The 16,950-nt window shown below is 38.4% G+C and overlaps 1 protein-coding gene across 4 annotated transcripts in view; it reads right to left on the reverse strand.

The window, feature by feature from the left end:
* Positions 1 to 7,579: 7,579 nt before the first annotated feature.
* The window catches only part of LOC141480699 (WD repeat and FYVE domain-containing protein 3-like), a 50,139-nt gene continuing 40,768 nt past the window's right edge, over positions 7,580 to 16,950 (reverse strand). For 2 of the 4 annotated variants that reach the window (XM_074171024.1, XM_074171021.1), the window contains exons 2-9: positions 15,233 to 15,486; positions 14,878 to 15,140; positions 14,373 to 14,534; positions 14,095 to 14,269; positions 13,486 to 13,702; positions 12,870 to 13,019; positions 12,388 to 12,499; positions 7,580 to 11,912 (exon numbers count right to left, since the gene is read on the reverse strand). In XM_074171024.1, coding sequence (XP_074027125.1) covers positions 11,621 to 11,912; positions 12,388 to 12,499; positions 12,870 to 13,019; positions 13,486 to 13,657 — 726 coding nt within the window. In that variant the 5' untranslated portion in view covers positions 13,658 to 13,702; positions 14,095 to 14,269; positions 14,373 to 14,534; positions 14,878 to 15,140; positions 15,233 to 15,486 and the 3' untranslated portion in view covers positions 7,580 to 11,620. Of the gene's footprint in view, positions 11,913 to 12,387; positions 12,500 to 12,869; positions 13,020 to 13,485; positions 13,703 to 13,988; positions 14,270 to 14,372; positions 14,535 to 14,877; positions 15,141 to 15,232; positions 15,487 to 16,950 lie in introns of those variants that run through there. The other 2 variants (XM_074171026.1, XM_074171033.1) reach the window with 2 other exon arrangements.

Below are 16,950 nucleotides of genomic sequence, written 5' to 3' on the forward strand. Positions count from 1 at the left end.
CTTCAGTATCTCTTTTATGATCGTCTGACACCCGGACGTCCCATTTAGTATGTCTTCTGGAGCTAATTCCAGTGTCCATTCCAGTAGGGTTTTAAAACATTCCCAGTCATACTCCACTTTGGTCCAAGTATGTTTATCCGCTACTCCTATTCCTTCAACGGAGAACTGAATAAATTGGTGGTCGCTGAGGCTTTCCTCCGTGAGGACCCTCCACTCTCCAACCCCCAGGGCCACGTCCTGCGTGCAGCAAGTGACATCTATGAATGATCGGCTTTCCCCTCGTGTGAAGGTAGGTTCGAGGCCCGTGTTCATCACTACCATATCCAGCGCCGCGAGCCATTCTGCCCAGTAGTCTCCCCTTGAGTCAGAGACCGGAGAGCCCCACAGAACGGATTTGGCATTTATGTCTCCCAGGATGATGCATCGTTTTCTTGTTCTCCTTCCGACTTCCATGATTTCATTCACCTTTTCCTTGTAGACTCCAATGGGGATGTTTGGAGAGATGTAACAGCAGATTACTGTCAGTCCCTTTGTCTTAATAGAAATGAAGCTTTCGTAGGCCTTGACTTTTTGTATTTCTATTTTCCTGTTCAGTAAAAGTACTGCCACGTCATGGTTTTTATCCTTCATCCACTCCAAGCCCTTTGTTGTGTTTTTGTTGGGCTCACTTACAATTAACAGGTCAAAGTCGTTTTTCTTCGCCGTAGCAAAGGCCATGTCGTGTGCGGCCTTTCTTCGTCCCAGGTTTGTCTGTAACACTTTGAATTTAATTCTGGCTCACGCTGGGTGCGACGCGCTTCCGGTCACCGTTTCTGCGCTGCCTTTTCTGCCTTTCCCGATCAATGAATTTTCTAAAGAGCGGACACTTTGTTTGGTCGGAGCGATGTTCCGCGTTTCTGCCCTTTTCGTGACATTCTTTGCAGTGAGGGCTATTTGGGCATTCCTTCGCTTTGTGGCCTGCTTGTCCACATTTGAGACATTCATCGCTTTTGGTTGGGCCATTGCATTCTTTAGACCTGTGCCCGAAACCTAAGCAGTTGAAACACCGAATTACTGGAATCCTTTCCCATATTCGGCATGGTACCCATCCTATCTCAATCTCCCCTTTCCTTATCAGCCTCGATGCTGCATCTTTAGGGAGTTCAACCACAGCTGTATAATTACCCGTCCTTCCTGGATTCATACCTATTACGCTGACTGCTCCATTAAGCCCCAGCTCCTCTTCAATGGCCGTTTTTACCGCGTCCTCGTCGGTCGCTACGTCAATTTCGGATATATATATAATGGTCTCGGATTTTTTTGTGTGGACTTGTACGTCTGTGACCTTTTTGGATATCTCCTCCTTTAGTTTGCTGGCGTCTTCCATCCCTCCGCTAACTGTGAGTAGAAGATCCCCCCTTTCTGTGCTTTTCAGAGCCTTTATCTTTATTCCCAGCTTTTTTATATCAACTGCCTCTTTAACTGACTTGAGTAAGTCCGCGTATGTTTTCTGACTTTCCGTCCGGACCCTAATGGTTTCTTCTGGCTCTCTCAAATTAGCCCTTTTAGTAGCCACCTTCTTCGATTCCGTTTGGTTCGCACTCTGCACTCTGGACTGCTTTCCTTCTCTTGGGACCATGCATTTGACCATTACGTCGGATTTCCGGAATACATATTCCGTCAGTTTCCTAACGTAGCTCCTGTCTAGTCCTTCCGATACCGAAAGCGTTATCTTTTTTCTTCCCTGGTCAATAAGTACTTTTTTTAACTCCTGCAGAATTCTGTAGAGCTCTCCTAGGTCATTAACCCCTGCTGTGTTAATGGGGTAGGTTACCAGAAACACCCCTCGCTCTACTAATTCTTCCACCCCTCTACTGGTTTTGTATTTGATACTATTCAGTAGGAACTCCACGGTACCGTCGACCGGTCTTGCCTGTAGGAGTTGTCTCAACTCAGGGAATCTGTCAATCATTTTCCGCATTAGTCCCTTGTCCCCATTATCCTGAGGGTCTGTGACCACAGCAATATCCCAGCCATCTCCGTCTCTGATTGGGTTTCCCATCTCCTCCATCGTGTTGATGTATACCTCTTCCGGCCACTCCTTGTCCAGCCAGTGCGTCAGATCGTCGAAGGTGGCGCCACATTGTAAAGACTTTTCAATCTCTGCTCTCACTCGTTCTCTCTCCATTCTCTCCTTTTCCTCTTCTTCCCGGGTTATTTCCTCGCCAGTAGTTTGCGTCCCTGAATTCACCATTATGCTGTTTATGGTCTGTGTGGCGGCTTCTTTGGTACTTCTCCTACTCTCTTTTTTCTCCTTCTTTTCTTCTTGAGTGTTTTGCAGCACCCCCATACGTCTCTCCATCTCCATCTTAGTTGCTTCTTCTTCTTTAAGAACACTCTGAAGTAGTCCATTCATTTCTCTAATGCCTCTCTTTATCTCCACTTTCGTGTTTGGCCATAGCGCTTCGTATTTTAACATTTCTTCCATCTTGTCGCTTACTTTTTTCAAGCTCTTCTCCAGCTTCGCGTACATTTGGACCACTTCTTCCTTGGTTGGTGTTTGCACTCGTTTCCTCTTGCTCTGTTCGCTTCTTTGGGCTGATGAGCCTCTAGGCGTTATTACATTTGTTACGGTTTTTTTGTTCACGTAACTTTGGCTCATGTCCTGTTCTTCCAAATTGACGAAATCCGCTAGGTCCCAGGTCCTTGAGGTTGAGGGAGAGGTTTTTATTTCGATAGTATCTGTGTCCAATGGTTTGCCAGAGAATATATCGTCTATTACCTGTGGTTCCTTTTCTGTCCGCTCTTTGTGTGGGGTGCTGAAAGGTGTTGGCGGCACGTCCCCGGATGGTGTTCTCGTTTGCTCTGCCCTCTTCAGGCGTTCTTGTTCTTCATTCCCTGTATCCTCTTTCCTATTCTTGCCAATTGGTGATGCCAATAATCGGCTTTTCTTGCCGAATACTTCTTTCTCAGTTCCTTCATTAAAAGAAAATTTATTTGATTTATTAAATTCCATATTCGATCCCACGAGTAGCTAGGGAAGTAATCGGTCCACTCCTACAGAGCCCCGCATGTAGGAGTAAGGCAGTCTTCCCCGCCGGGTTGCCCGGTCCGGCGGGCATCGCTTGTGACACACTTTTACCCCTGTGCCATGCATCCCCTCAACGCGATGGAGCTACATCTTGGGATTAGGGTGTGTGGTGTCCTTCTTAGTCAGGCTTTTCCCCCTAGACCCGTCCGGCAAGGGAGACCCTAGCAGTAGCTATGCTACAGCCGGCATGGCTCTCGGGATCACTAAAGCAACTCAAGCCCCATCACCACGACAAGGTGAAGACACCGCCGATGGGGAACCTAACCTAACCTAACCTAACCTAACCTAACCTAACCTAACCTAACCTAACCTAACCTAACCTAACCTATTTTTTTTTTTTTTTTTTTTTTGGGGTGGAAACCCTCATGGGCACTGGCCGCTTGGAATCCATCACGAGCCAGTAGTGTCGGACTTTTACCGACAAAAACCACCCCTTGCCCTCTCTCATACCTGGAACTGTCCTTTAGGATATACTCAGATATGAGCGGCATTTGCATAGCATTCTAAGATTTGTCTCCTGTTTATACCTTTATATAGCGGATCTATTCTCTTTCCTCGGACTGGTGCATCCTCTCCTCTGCCTCCTTTTGTTTGACGACACTTCTAACATATCCTTCGGCCTTTTCCCATTTTTCCCTTGAAGTTAACATATCCTCTACCAGATTGTCCGGAGTCATATCCCTCCCCGATTCCACCTCGTAGACGTGTCTCTCCCTCATCCATCTGTTGCATTTAAAAATCGTGTGCTCTACATCGTCTATCTCCTCACAGTATATACAGAGGTTGTCGGTTGCTTTGCCTATCCTATTGGTGTACATTCTGAAGGATCCATGACCCGTTAGGAATTGGGTAAGGAAGTAATCCGTTTGCCTGTGGGGGCACTTCAACCACTCTCCTACGTTTGGGATCAACCTCTTTGTCCATTGGGCTTTTTCCTCGTTTGTCTCCCATTTTCCCTGCCATTCTTCTAAAGTTTTGAGTCTTTCCTTTTCTTTCATAGTAGTTGTGACGGCGGCTCCAGACTCATCCAATCTTCCCCTTTCGTTCACCAGTAGGTCGATGGGGGGTATTCCAGCAATCACGCAGAGGGCTTCTGCTGATACTGTCCTGTAGGCTGACGTCACTCTCAGTAGAATTTTTCTCTGAGATGCCGTTACCATCCTTTTATAGGTGTCAACTCTCATAACGCTTTTCCACACCGGTGCTGCATACAGAATGACAGATTGTACTACCCCATATATTAAGCGTCTCTTTTGCATTCTTGGTCCTTTCATGTTAGGTAGGAGCTTGGACAGAGCAGTTGTATGTCTGTCCGCTTTTTCGCATGCCTTTCTTGTGTTTTCGTTAAAGATGAGTTTGTCGTCCAGCCAGACGCCCAAATATTTGACGAACTTTTTCGGTCTAATAATTGAGCCGTCCAGCTCAAAGACAATCTCTTCCCTTTTCCTAGGCCCTTTCACAATAATTGCGTCCGTTTTGTTTGGGGCTATTTCCAGGCCAACTGATTGCATCCACTCCCGAATTAGTGTGAGGGATTCGTTTGCTTTTTCCATTAGAAGGTTTGCGTTTTTTGCTCTCACAATCAGCGCCAGGTCATCTGCATATGCTGCTGTATAACAACCCTGAGGACAGTTGAGACTCAGAACACCATCATACAAAATGTTCCATAAAGTCGGTCCTATTATGGAACCTTGCGGTACCCCCTGTGTCATTTCTTGTATATAATTTCCGCATTTGAGTGTTCTATGACTAAGGTAATTTACTATGACCTTTGTCATATAGCCGCTGATCCCGATTTCCTGGAGCTTATCTATAATCTTCCCCCATTTTGCAGTATTAAATGCATTCTTCACATCTACGAAGATGATTGCCCCCCAAGTGGGAACTCCTTCACTCGCAAGTTTAAGCACATGTTTTATTGCTTGTATTGTGGATCTGTTAGCTCTAAAACCGAATTGTGTCGGTGATATGCCATCGAGTTCTGTAAGTTCTAGTTCTAGCCTGTCCTTCAGCAAGTATTCATATAGCTTGCCTATACAATCTATGAGGCATATCGGTCTGAATTTCAGTTGCTCGTGCGGGTTATTCCCCTTGGGTATGAGAATGACCTTCGCCAGCTTCCACCTCTCTGGAAACTCACATTCTCCCAGCAGGTTATTCATTATTCTGAGGAGCATCTGTGGGCAGGTATCCGCCGCAAGCTTTACGGCTTCTGGTAGTATTCCATCAGGGCCGGCTGCTTTTTTCAATTTTATTTTCCTGACTGCGGACTTCAGCTCTTCTAATGTGAAGGCCATAGGGGGTTCATATAGTATGTCATTGTGTGTCTGCGGCATATCATCTCTGGGGAACAATTCCCTCACCTTCTCTTCCTTGATCCGCTGGTGAAGTTCATATGGGGTTCTGAGGTGCTTCATTTCCCCTGTTACAATCTGGTACCCCTGTCCCCAGGGATCTTCTTCCACTCTTTCGCATAGATTTTTCCACTGCGTTCTTTGAGAGCTCTTGATTGCTTTTCTCAGAGCTTTCCTATGCCCTTTGTATTCTGACTCTAGGAGTAAAATCTCAGCCTCGCCTTCTTTTCGCCTTCTTGCCCTGGTTACCCTTCTTCTTGAACTGTTGCAGGCTTCTCTCATCGCAGCAATGTCTTCGTTCCACCAGACAGGTTGTGTCCTTGTTGCTCCCCCCTTTCCCTTTTCCAGGCTTATATATTGGGCCTCTTTGATTTTTCTCGTGAGGTCCTCCACATCAACAATTGAGCTTTCGAAAATCTGCATAGCTGTTCTGAATACCGGCTCTGATATCTTTTTTGCTTCCTGCCAGTTATATTTCGGTTTTCCTTTACTCTCGCCGATCTCATAAAATATATGTCTGTGAAGACTCATGCTTTCGTCTGTTGACACTCTCCAGTTGTTTATGTCTCTGATCAATCCTTGTGACGAGAAGGTTATGTCTATTATCGATGTTTGAGAACCTCTTGAGAAGGTTGGTGTATCACCCTCGTTGACCACTACCATATCCATGGATTGTAGCCATTCTGCGAGATAGGTACCTCTTGCATCAGTTACAGCCGAGTTCCACAACCTCGATTTGGCATTAAAATCCCCTGCCACCATGACCTCCTCCTTCCCATCTTTAATGTTTTGCATAAGAGTATCAATGTAGGCCTTATAATGTTCTAAGTTAACAACCTAACCTAACCTAACCTAACCTAACCTAACCTAACCTAACCTAACCTAACCTAACCTAACCTAACCTAACCTAACCTAACCTAACCTAACCTAACCCTCCCCCCTATCCCCCTCCTCCTCCTCCCTCCCCCTCCTCCTCCCACCCCCTCCCCCTACTCCTCCCTCGCCCCTCCTCCCCCTACTCCTCCCTCGCCCCTCCTACCCTACTCCTCCCTCGCCCCTCCTACCCTACTCCTCCCTCCCTCTACTCCTCCCTCCCCCTCCTCCTTCCCCCTCCCCTTCTCCTCCTTCCCCCTTCCCTTCTCCTCATTCCCCCGTCTCCTCCCCCTCCCCCCTTCTCCCCCTCCCTCCTCCTTCCCCTTTTCTTCCCTCCTACTCCCTCTCCCTCCTCCTCCCCCTCCTCCTCCCCCCTCCTTCCCCTCCCCCTCCGAGAAAAAATTCCGAAAAACAAATATGGTTAGGTTAGGTAAGGTTTGGTTAGGTTACGTTAGGTTAGGTTAGGTTTGGTTAGGTTATGTTTGGTTAGGTTAGGTTATGTTTGGTTAGGGTAGGTTAGGGTAGGTTTGGTTAGGTTAGGTTAGGTTAGGTTAGATTAGGTTAGGTTAGGTTAGGTTAGGCTATTTCGAAACTGCCAAAAATCCAAAAAATGTATTATATTGAATGGCGGCGGCAACACTGTACGCTGAACGTCACGTAAAGTCAGAGACGTACAGTAAAGTGGAGGGACTGGTTTCTAGCGACGCTATACCTACTTGGGGTTTTCGGGTATACTCGGATATGCTCGGATATACTAAAATCCACTGAGTTAGCGTTCTCGATAAGGTCAACTCAATAATTTAGTCTTTTCACTACCAGATGGCGCCACTGTACATAATACTTCAGTCTTTTAATGTAGATTCCCCTTTTTACCTCTGTTAACCCACCCAGGGCCCCATTATCCCCAACTTTCCAGAATGCTTATCGGGTTGTTGAAAAATATTACAAGTCCAAAACCAACCCAAAGAAGGTTAAGCCAAGTGGTCCAACCTAAAGATAGAATAAAAATCCAACCCAAGAGGGTCAACCTAAGAGAGCCAACCTAAGGCCAACCCAACGACTAATCAGACCCTCCGGAATCGTTTGCGATACGATTTGATCGTTGAACCGCAAAAATTCCATTTTACCAAAAGTAATTCTGCCCACAAAACGTTTATCGTTATGTATCTCTTTTACATAGCCCCGTACAAGTCTTTGATAAAAATGCCTGGGTGCTGTTAACCTAACCTAACGACACTGTGCCCGTCTATCCTACACGGTCCTTCAGGAAGAAATATAAATGTTCACAGGAGTCATAATTTTTTATTCATTTCAATTCAAGACATGGCATATTTACACTAGTACCTACATGCTAGGAATCTACGATATCACATACATTTATCAAATATAAGGAAATATACTTTGGAATGCACAATAATGCACATGTATATTGTCTACAGATGCCTGTGCACAACTTTTTTTCCTATATTCGGACAATGGTTGGTTATAAAAATAATATCATTAGAGGAGTCACTTTTATAATAGAGTGGGAATAATGCAAGAAATACTTTGGAAGTATTTTAGATGAAATTAACTTTTGAAAGATACCAAATTAAACGTACACAATATAATTCTATAGGAACTGAAAATTAAAATGTTTTAAATTTTTATATAAATCTGAATTATAGTTGTACCCTTTTATGACATATTTATAGCTGAATACTTTAATCCAATGAGTTTTATTATCAATCAGAAAACTATTTTTTGTGATAAATACTTAATAAAATATATGACTATATAAATATATGAATAATTCATTCAAACTCTTTCTCGCATTAAACCAACTCTATCATTGCACAAGCATTCTAACTTTTTATTTTCAAACCACTCGCAGGCAACAAACGTTATTGTTCTAAAGACATATGGCTCTGTATAAATTAATACTTGAAGAGAACAAGCTAAAGTAGAGAAGAAAAATGATTTTCATCGTCAAGTTCAAGTTGGACTAATATTTCTCATCACGAATATTGGAACTCCAGTTGTTCTGAAATTCAAAATCTTAACTCAGTTTAAACTTCATTTGTATAGATATTACACATTTATATTTTCAAAGGTCCCCATGTCCTTTTTTTAAGAATCTGGTGCTCAACTTATCAGTTTTCTAATTCATTATGAAATCATTAAAAATACATTTTTAATGTATTACATGAAATATTTTTAGTAATCCACTTTAGAAAATATTACACCAGACATCATACTCAAAAATATCATTATTTGAATGGATTTTTTTGAGACAAGAAGGATTTCATGAATATTCAAGAGAGGGCAGGTATATTCATCCTTTGCAAAGATTTAATGAGTTTTTTGTTAAAATCAACAGCCAATAAATAAGAAAAATAAATAATTTTTGGTAACATGTGCTTATAGTCTAAGAGCTCACAATGAAAATAATGATATGATGCAACAAATGAAACTCTCCTTATTACTTGAAAAGCAATCATACAAATTCATTTATGGAGAATAAAGCGCCACCTAGCCAGTTCAGCTGAATACATTTCCACAGACTTCAAGTTAGGAATTGAAAATTTTCCGATGTCAGTGAAGTTGTATTTTTTCAAAATTTGTTCAATGACAAAGAAAAACTTTGAATTTTTTCAAAAATATTATTTATCACCCAATGAAACCATATTTTTTTAATACAGATATGGATTTTGACGTATTGGCCATCTATTTTTGAATTGTTTATCAATCAAGGGACTACTTTTCCAAGTTTTATATTTTGTCAAAATATCCATTTTTTTTTAATGGCTTCCGAGTTTTGCCGTGATCTCCAAACTTTTCAAGTGCAACTGTGGCAGTCATCTTCAGTGGCGTTGTCGTTGTCAACTGAAACTCACGTCAAAAAGAGTACTTCGACCACGCCACTGAACACTTAATGAAATGAATAAAAACACTTTTGTCTAATTACCATTAATTAATTTCATTTATACGACCGGTTTCGAGTTCAAACCCCCATATCGAGTATAAAACTGAAATGTGAACTTTGAAAACTCGGTTATATCGTGAGTTTTTAGGTAAGAAGGAAGGACAGGTAGTTGAACGAACCAGGGTGCCATCTTTAAAATTCAACACTGAAGATAATAGGGGTTGTTGAACTTATAAATTCAAGAGTGGAGACTTACGTATATCGAGTTGCTCGTTGCTCTGATTTTTAATTGATTTGTTAATTTCTATGGCTTCCAACAAATTTATTTTTTTCCATTCATTACATATGTGTAGGATTTTGAGGTAATCTTTACTTATCTTGTGTTTTGATTCTTGAAGATGTTTATACATTGTAGATTTTTTGTCCAAATAGACGTGTTCACGGAGCTTTTCTTCAAAATTTCTACCGGTTTGTCCTGCAGAGCAGGGTTCACATTTCAGTTCTATACTTGATAATGGGGTTAACCCGAAACTGGTCGTATAAATAAAATTACCTAGTGGTAATTAGACAAAAGTGTTTTTATTCATTTCATTAAAGTGATCATGAATTACCACAAAATAAACAAGTCATCAATCACACCTATCACGCCACTGAAGATGACTGCCGCAGTTACAGTTGAAACGTTTGGAGATTATAACCAAAGAAGATCACGGCAGAACCCGGAAGCCAATCAAAACATTGACGCCAGCCGTGAAAGCCTACATTCCTATGTCAAATATCTGTTCCCTTAATAGTTGAACGAACGTGACAAGTTTTTTGAAAAATAAAGGTTTCTACTTCGACAACTTCTACCAGTATTCTCGTTTTTCAGGCATCCTTTGTCTTCTGATAATTTATATTAATATTTTTAAAGAAACAAAATTGCTAAAACGGTACTTAATGCTAGTCACTCAGTAAGAAGAGTTTTCATATAAAAATGTTCAGTGCATCTTATCTTTTTTATTTTCTCTTGCTAGCTTTCACTTTTTTGCAACGCAGTAATCAACTAGTTTTAAATACTTGTACACACTAGACAATCACATGATTATAAAAATTAATGATATAAAACATAAAAAGAATTGTATAATAATAAAAATTATCGATTAAAACAGTATTTCAAACATTAATAATAATAAACATATTTCATAAAAGTATTCTACAACAAATTCGAGAAAAAAACGAAACAATTATAAATAGGTTTACCGATACATGCTATAAAAATTTACATTGGTATCTATACAGACTCGTGTATTACAAGTAATACATAATATCATAATCATTCAAATCAATGAAAGTCTACCAATTGAAAATATATTTGATAAACCTCATTCTTTAACGGTTGATAAAACAATTTTTCAATAATAAAAATTCCAAATTACAGTTTTGTGTAAAAATTCTGAGTCAATAATATTTTTGGTAAATTTTCGTTATGTGGACACCCGGCGATTTTGAAAAAATGTTTGACTGTACTTACGTATTTTGATGCGTTGATTACGAATCCGAAAGAAAAAAAGCGGCGCTCTCCCTTATTTAGAAAGTTACGGCCCTTCAAAGTTCGGAAAAGGGCAAGCAACTTTTCAGCCTTCTTTTTCACTAAATAAACTATTTAAAAACACAAGCATTTATTCACTAGGTCACCTTTACACCTTATCCCTCCTTCTTTAACACTTTTCACTTCAATAATCAACATTTTTCTTATAAAAAACTTAATTTAAAAACGAATGCTTCTCCTGGTGACTTTATTCTATTTTTAGGTTAGTTACTAGTGACATTTCAGAAAAAAGCGGTTGTTATTTACCGTCGCCTACTATTTCAAATTCGTAATACACCACCAAAAATCAATTTACGATCTAAAGAATGAAGGTAAAAAACATTTGAATTACTTCAGGAATATGGACTGCATCAGTCGTACCAACCATATCATTAATCTTAAAAACGTAAAATATAGTGATATGTAACCAAAAAGCAGCTCCGTACATTTTTTAACATTTTTATAAGAAAAATGTTGATTATTGAAGTGAAAAGTGTTACAGAAGGAGGAATAAGGTGTAAAGGTGACCTAGTGAATAAATGCTTGTTTTTAAATAGTTTATTTAGTGATAAAGAAGGCTGAAAAGTTGCCCTTTTCTGAACTTTGAAGGGCCGTAACTTTTTAAATATAGGAGAGCGCTGCTTTTTTCTTTCGGATTCGTAATCTACGCATCAAAATACGTAAGTACAATCAAAATTTTTTTCAAAATCGCCGGGTGTCCACATAACGAAAATTTACCATCTTTTTATTAAAAAAGGTGTATCTGATTCACCACAAAAAATTCATTGACTTGAATAACCATGCTTTTGTTAGATGTAAATGGAGGTTCAACAGAATTTCTATGACATTCAACGTTCAGCTTTGAGAGCTGCATAACAACTTTGACAGACTCTAACTGGCTTCAGTATGCGTAGACGAGATATTTCACAATCAAACTTGCTGCACTTTGAACAGAATACCTGTCGGCAATTCCTACAATGGTGCTTTCTCTCATATATTGTGAATTTAATGCTGCATCCAGCACAGTAATCCGCCCCTTCGTCTTTCAACCAATGGTCGGCAGCTCTTCCCGGGATGTCACAAACACTCCAAGAAAATACTCTACCTCGAGTATCACCCACGTACACGCAACGGTGATCTCTAAAAATAAATAATAATCGAATAATTATACACAGAAACATACCCCCTACAAGACTGAAATTCAGGGGCTATGTTACCAACATAACAATTAAAATTGTGGCAGCAGGTGCAACTTATATAACACTTTCACAACTACTATAAGAAAAACCTCTAGAGGAACTGATACAAATTTTATTTTTGAAGTGATGTTGGTAATTTTATGACAAGAGCAAAAAGACCTTAGTCAAAAATCGGTTGAACACATTTCATAGAATTTTATCGGTGTCTCAAGAGTGTGCACATTATTCAGATAAATTAATTGATGCTAAAAAAATATTCTACCGAGTATCAGATTTCTCAAATATAATACCATGAAAGGCCAAACTCTTGAAACAATTGGACATTTCCATCACCTCTCAAGTGATTGTATCATCAAAAAATATCTGTCTCTGAAATTGAGAGTATGTTATACAATTAGCAGAACAGTTTTACTTACTTTGATACTGCCAAAGCTGTCACAGAAGCAGGTTCGGCATTATCTTTTCTGTCGTAAGCTGTGTGGAAGGTGAGTTTACTTCTGAATACCAACTGTCTCTGCCATTTGAAACCTGAAATGTTTAAATAAAACAATACACTGCTTCTAACAAATTTTTGCTTCAAGGTACTCTTGATTGATAGGACTTGTAAGGACAGGAACATCTTTTCTTTTTTCCCTGTATGTAAATAGATAACTTATTGATTATGAAGTAATCAATACAAAGCAGGATTATTTACGTTTAGATTTTCCTACTGATGAATTTTCCTACTGAAAATAGTTCAATATCGTCAGCCTACATTAATAATTTGTTGAATTTTGGTTAATTTCAAACATATTTTCAGTAGAATCGATTGATGTACCATCAGAATCTTTTCGATTTATGACAGAAAAATATGAAAGTGTGATCAAAAATCGAATGAGCAGAAATGAAATATCCTTACCGGGTCTAAGAGAGTTCAAGGGATTAATTGGTTTATTTTTGGCTTCAGAAATCATAACAAAAGAATCTGTGAGGCTTGTATCTGATTTGCTAGTTCTCATTCCCGATCCATCATCCACGTCAATGCTGGCACACTCGGCGCTATTACCGCCTGAATGAAAAAAAAATTGAAATTAAATTTTTGTCAACCTCGAAAAAAAAGAGTTTAATAACAATTTGACATATATTGTATGTAATATCATTGACACTATGATATTTTCACATTTACTAAGTTATTGGGGCTTTAAAAAAATATAATTTTTTTTATAGGTGTATGTTTGTAGGTATGTATGTTTGTACACGTTTTTCTCAGAAAGTAATAGTCAGATTATGAATATTTTGTCTACGAAATGGAGCAAGTTTCATGATAATTGGTTCGATAGTTTTCAGATATGGAATAATAAGTATATATAAGTGTGATGACTTGATTTGTTAATACAAGCTCGTTTACAATGTCAAAAGGAAAAAATCTTAAAACCTTGTTCAGATAGTAGTAGAATTATGAAAAAAAAAAATTAAAATGGCCGTTTTCAAACTGGCTTCAGCCGCGGCGAGACAATTGTTTTTCCTACTCCTACCTTCACTTTTTCTGAAACCACCATGCATCCTCGATCTTCTCCGCCTCGCAGGAGCTACAGGAGGTGCACACTCTTCGGTATCACTGCAAGTTTCCTTTTCATCTTGCTGTTCACTTCTCCATTCCTTGGTGCTGCTATCGTTACTTTTTTGCCTATCCACAGAACTTAACATTTTCTTCGGATAAACTGCTCTCAGAACCTGATTTCATGAGACTACCTAGAATAGAAAATTTAATGGAAACTTATAATTTGGAAATTCGTGGGAAATATTCTACATGCATATCACAATTTACAGATTTCACCATAGATTATTTTTGTATCAACTTAAAAAACGAGTGGGGGATATTTCTTGTGAAATTATTTCTTCTACATTAATAGATTATTAAAGGATGTTCCAACTAAAACTTGACCATCCTTTGAGTCACAATTGGACGTGTGATGGAATATCACCACAGTCGTTTAATTAGTATGTCCTACTGTTTGTTTTTTCCAAGTTAACACACCTTTTTGATCCAAAATGAAAAGAAAATTAAATTCCTGCAGTTTGTTACCATTCACTAAATAAAAAAAAAAAATGTTATAATGAACTGAAACAATAAAATTGCTCACTCATAGATCCAGTACCGGGAACGTTGATTTGCTTGACAAGTCAATGGTGTATGGGAGAAGGTTTAGTTGCACTTTCATTACAAGGTTTTGGTGATTTAGACTCTACCACAGGTTTGCAAGAAGTTGTAATGATTCTTTCTTCCTCAGGAACTTGAACATAATCTATTGACCACATCTAAAAATAAATGTTTAATATATCAAGAACTACATTATTTGCCTAAATAATCATTTCTTGTAGCAAATAAAACTAAATATATAATAACTTTACAAATTCTCACTCGAGTCACTCCATCAGTTGAAACAGTCATGATTACATTCAAGTGGTCCCATTCGTGAGTTTGTGAAAATGCCACACACAAAATTTGCTGCATTCTATCAGCTCTTCCTACGCATGTGTTTACATTTGATAATTCATCGCCATTTATACTCCAGACATGCAACTTGAAAAAAAGATAAAAATAAAAGGTAGCATTAGAGCAATATTCATTTCAGCAATGATTTTTTTATCCATATTCACACAAATAATCCATACTGTTAAAGAACACAAATGAAAAGTGAAAAAAGCAAAAAAGTTATCATCATATTATAAATCGAAAATAAAGAAATTGGAAAAAGAAACTAAAAGAACCTGGAACAGATTAAATAGTGAATCAAATACAGAAAAGGTGAAATCATAATTCAGCACGACATTATTATAAAATGAAGCGCTGCATGAAATGGAGTAAAATTGAAATCAGCAGAGTAAACAGAAATTTTAGGTATACACAGATGTATAGAACTAACCAAGTGGCAGCACAGGTTGCTATGTCTCCAGTTAAATCATTGATTGCGACTGCTGCCACTGGTCCCGCATGACCTCTGAGCTGCCTGATAAAAACTCCTCGAGACAAGTCCCATATGATCGCCGTGCAATCTCTCCAACCAGATATGATGACGTTGTAAGCCGGACTAGCTGCGAGGCAAGTAATGGCATCAGTATGGGCATACAAATTATGTTTGATGCTCAGATTCTTCTAACTTGATTCATATTCCCACACTGTCACAACCTGTTTTCCAAAAATTATTGTTGAAATTAAACATTTTCGTAGTCGACATGAATATTTCAGGATTAAACAAAAAAAAAATAACTGTCACTTACCGAACTGGTACCTGCTGTAACAATCAACTTGGGAGACGGACAAACGCAAGCTAAAATCTCCCCGTTATTTTGTATCGCACTTTCGGATACAAAAACAGCTTTGTCACTTTCGTAGTTTCCTATCCTTAATGAATGGTCTGCGAAGCCCCAGGCCACATATTTGTTGAATAAAGGAGGCATCAAGACCTTAGTTTGTTCGACTGCCAGGACAGTTCGTTCTATATGTAATATTTGACCTACAGGGCTCTTCACTTCTGCAATGAAAATCTGAATGAGTATGAAATATTTTTCAACATTTTGTAAAAGTTATGGATAAAATTAGCAGGTGGAAACTCGACAGAAATTATATCAGACATTTTCGATTGTTGCAATTTGTGCATATAATTTTTTTATGTTGATTCGTTTACAAGTGAAAGTATTACAAACTGAAATTTTCATAGAAATTTGAACTTTTTCCACAATGTAATGATATTCATTTTGAAATATATAAATTTACCAACCAAAATAAATATTTCAAATAAGTACGGGTCTGTACAGGTGAACTTGCCGGTAATATCAATAATAATACTTGAAAGTCTTCGCACCGTGCTGTGTTTACAATCTTCAACAAAAACGTCAATTCGGTATATCTTTGAAAGGATACTATATTTTTTTTAACTGAAATTTCCTTTCCTTTCTACCGATCTCATTCAAGATTTCTCAAAACAATACTTTCGGACCAGACTAGTACCACTGAATAAGATGTATTTCTGATCGAAACATCGCTACTCATCATTAGAATATTAAAATACCAATGCAGTGTATCTGAGTTCTATTTTCAGATAGTTCACTGTCATTGAGATGGTTAAAATAGTCATGAATTCGCTTCATCCTTATATTTCTCGTTTAAGCCAGAGATTTAGGTTTAGGAACACTCTTTGCAATTGTTTCTGATGAATAATTTATCAGTGAATCATCAGTTTGTAGATATTGTAACCTTTCGTGTTTTCGAATTGTTTTGTTACTTTTTTCAGATTCCACCATTCCTGAAAAAACTATTATGTCAAAATTACCATTTTTTCTAATAATCACAAAACAATCGGAGATAAAGAATTTTTTTCACAGAAATACCGAGATGAAGAAAAATTTTCCCATTTTCAATTTTTCTGCGAAAATGGGTATTTTTTCAAAACTTCATTTGTTTCAGACTCATCTGAAAATCAGTATTTTCACTACCGAGATTTGAACTCAATGATGAAAGTTAAATCTGTTCTATTTTTGGTTCTGGCACAATATTTCATCATAAATAGCGGCGGACACTTTCTGAAACACATTATGGGGGTAGTAGGTACCTAAGCCAAGTAACTTCACGACGTTTCGATTGTTAGTATCCACAATCATCTTCGGGTGATAACTTGACGTCATATATCGTAATCAATATAACATTTTACTAGACTGAGCATTAGATACTTCTTGCCGACATAATCAAACTGTTTAATAGTGATTGCCAGTGAATGCGAAATTTTGTAAAAATGAAATTCAATTGAACCCTCTCTGGCTACGATATTACAAATATCAGAAGTAAAATTTACCTTAGAATAACTTCAGTATACATGCTTTTAATTTGTCAAACCAACATATGAATGACACAAACATTTTTAATATAAATTCAAATGGTGCTCTAATATTTAACCGATTTCATTTTTTAATCTTAGCCAATATTGAAATGTCAGCATCTA

Source organism: Leptinotarsa decemlineata, unplaced genomic scaffold, assembly GCF_025532065.1.
Source record: "Leptinotarsa decemlineata unplaced genomic scaffold, Ldec_3_MD MMD2_P_RNA_scaffold_12, whole genome shotgun sequence".
Taxonomy (NCBI): domain Eukaryota; kingdom Metazoa; phylum Arthropoda; class Insecta; order Coleoptera; family Chrysomelidae; genus Leptinotarsa; species Leptinotarsa decemlineata.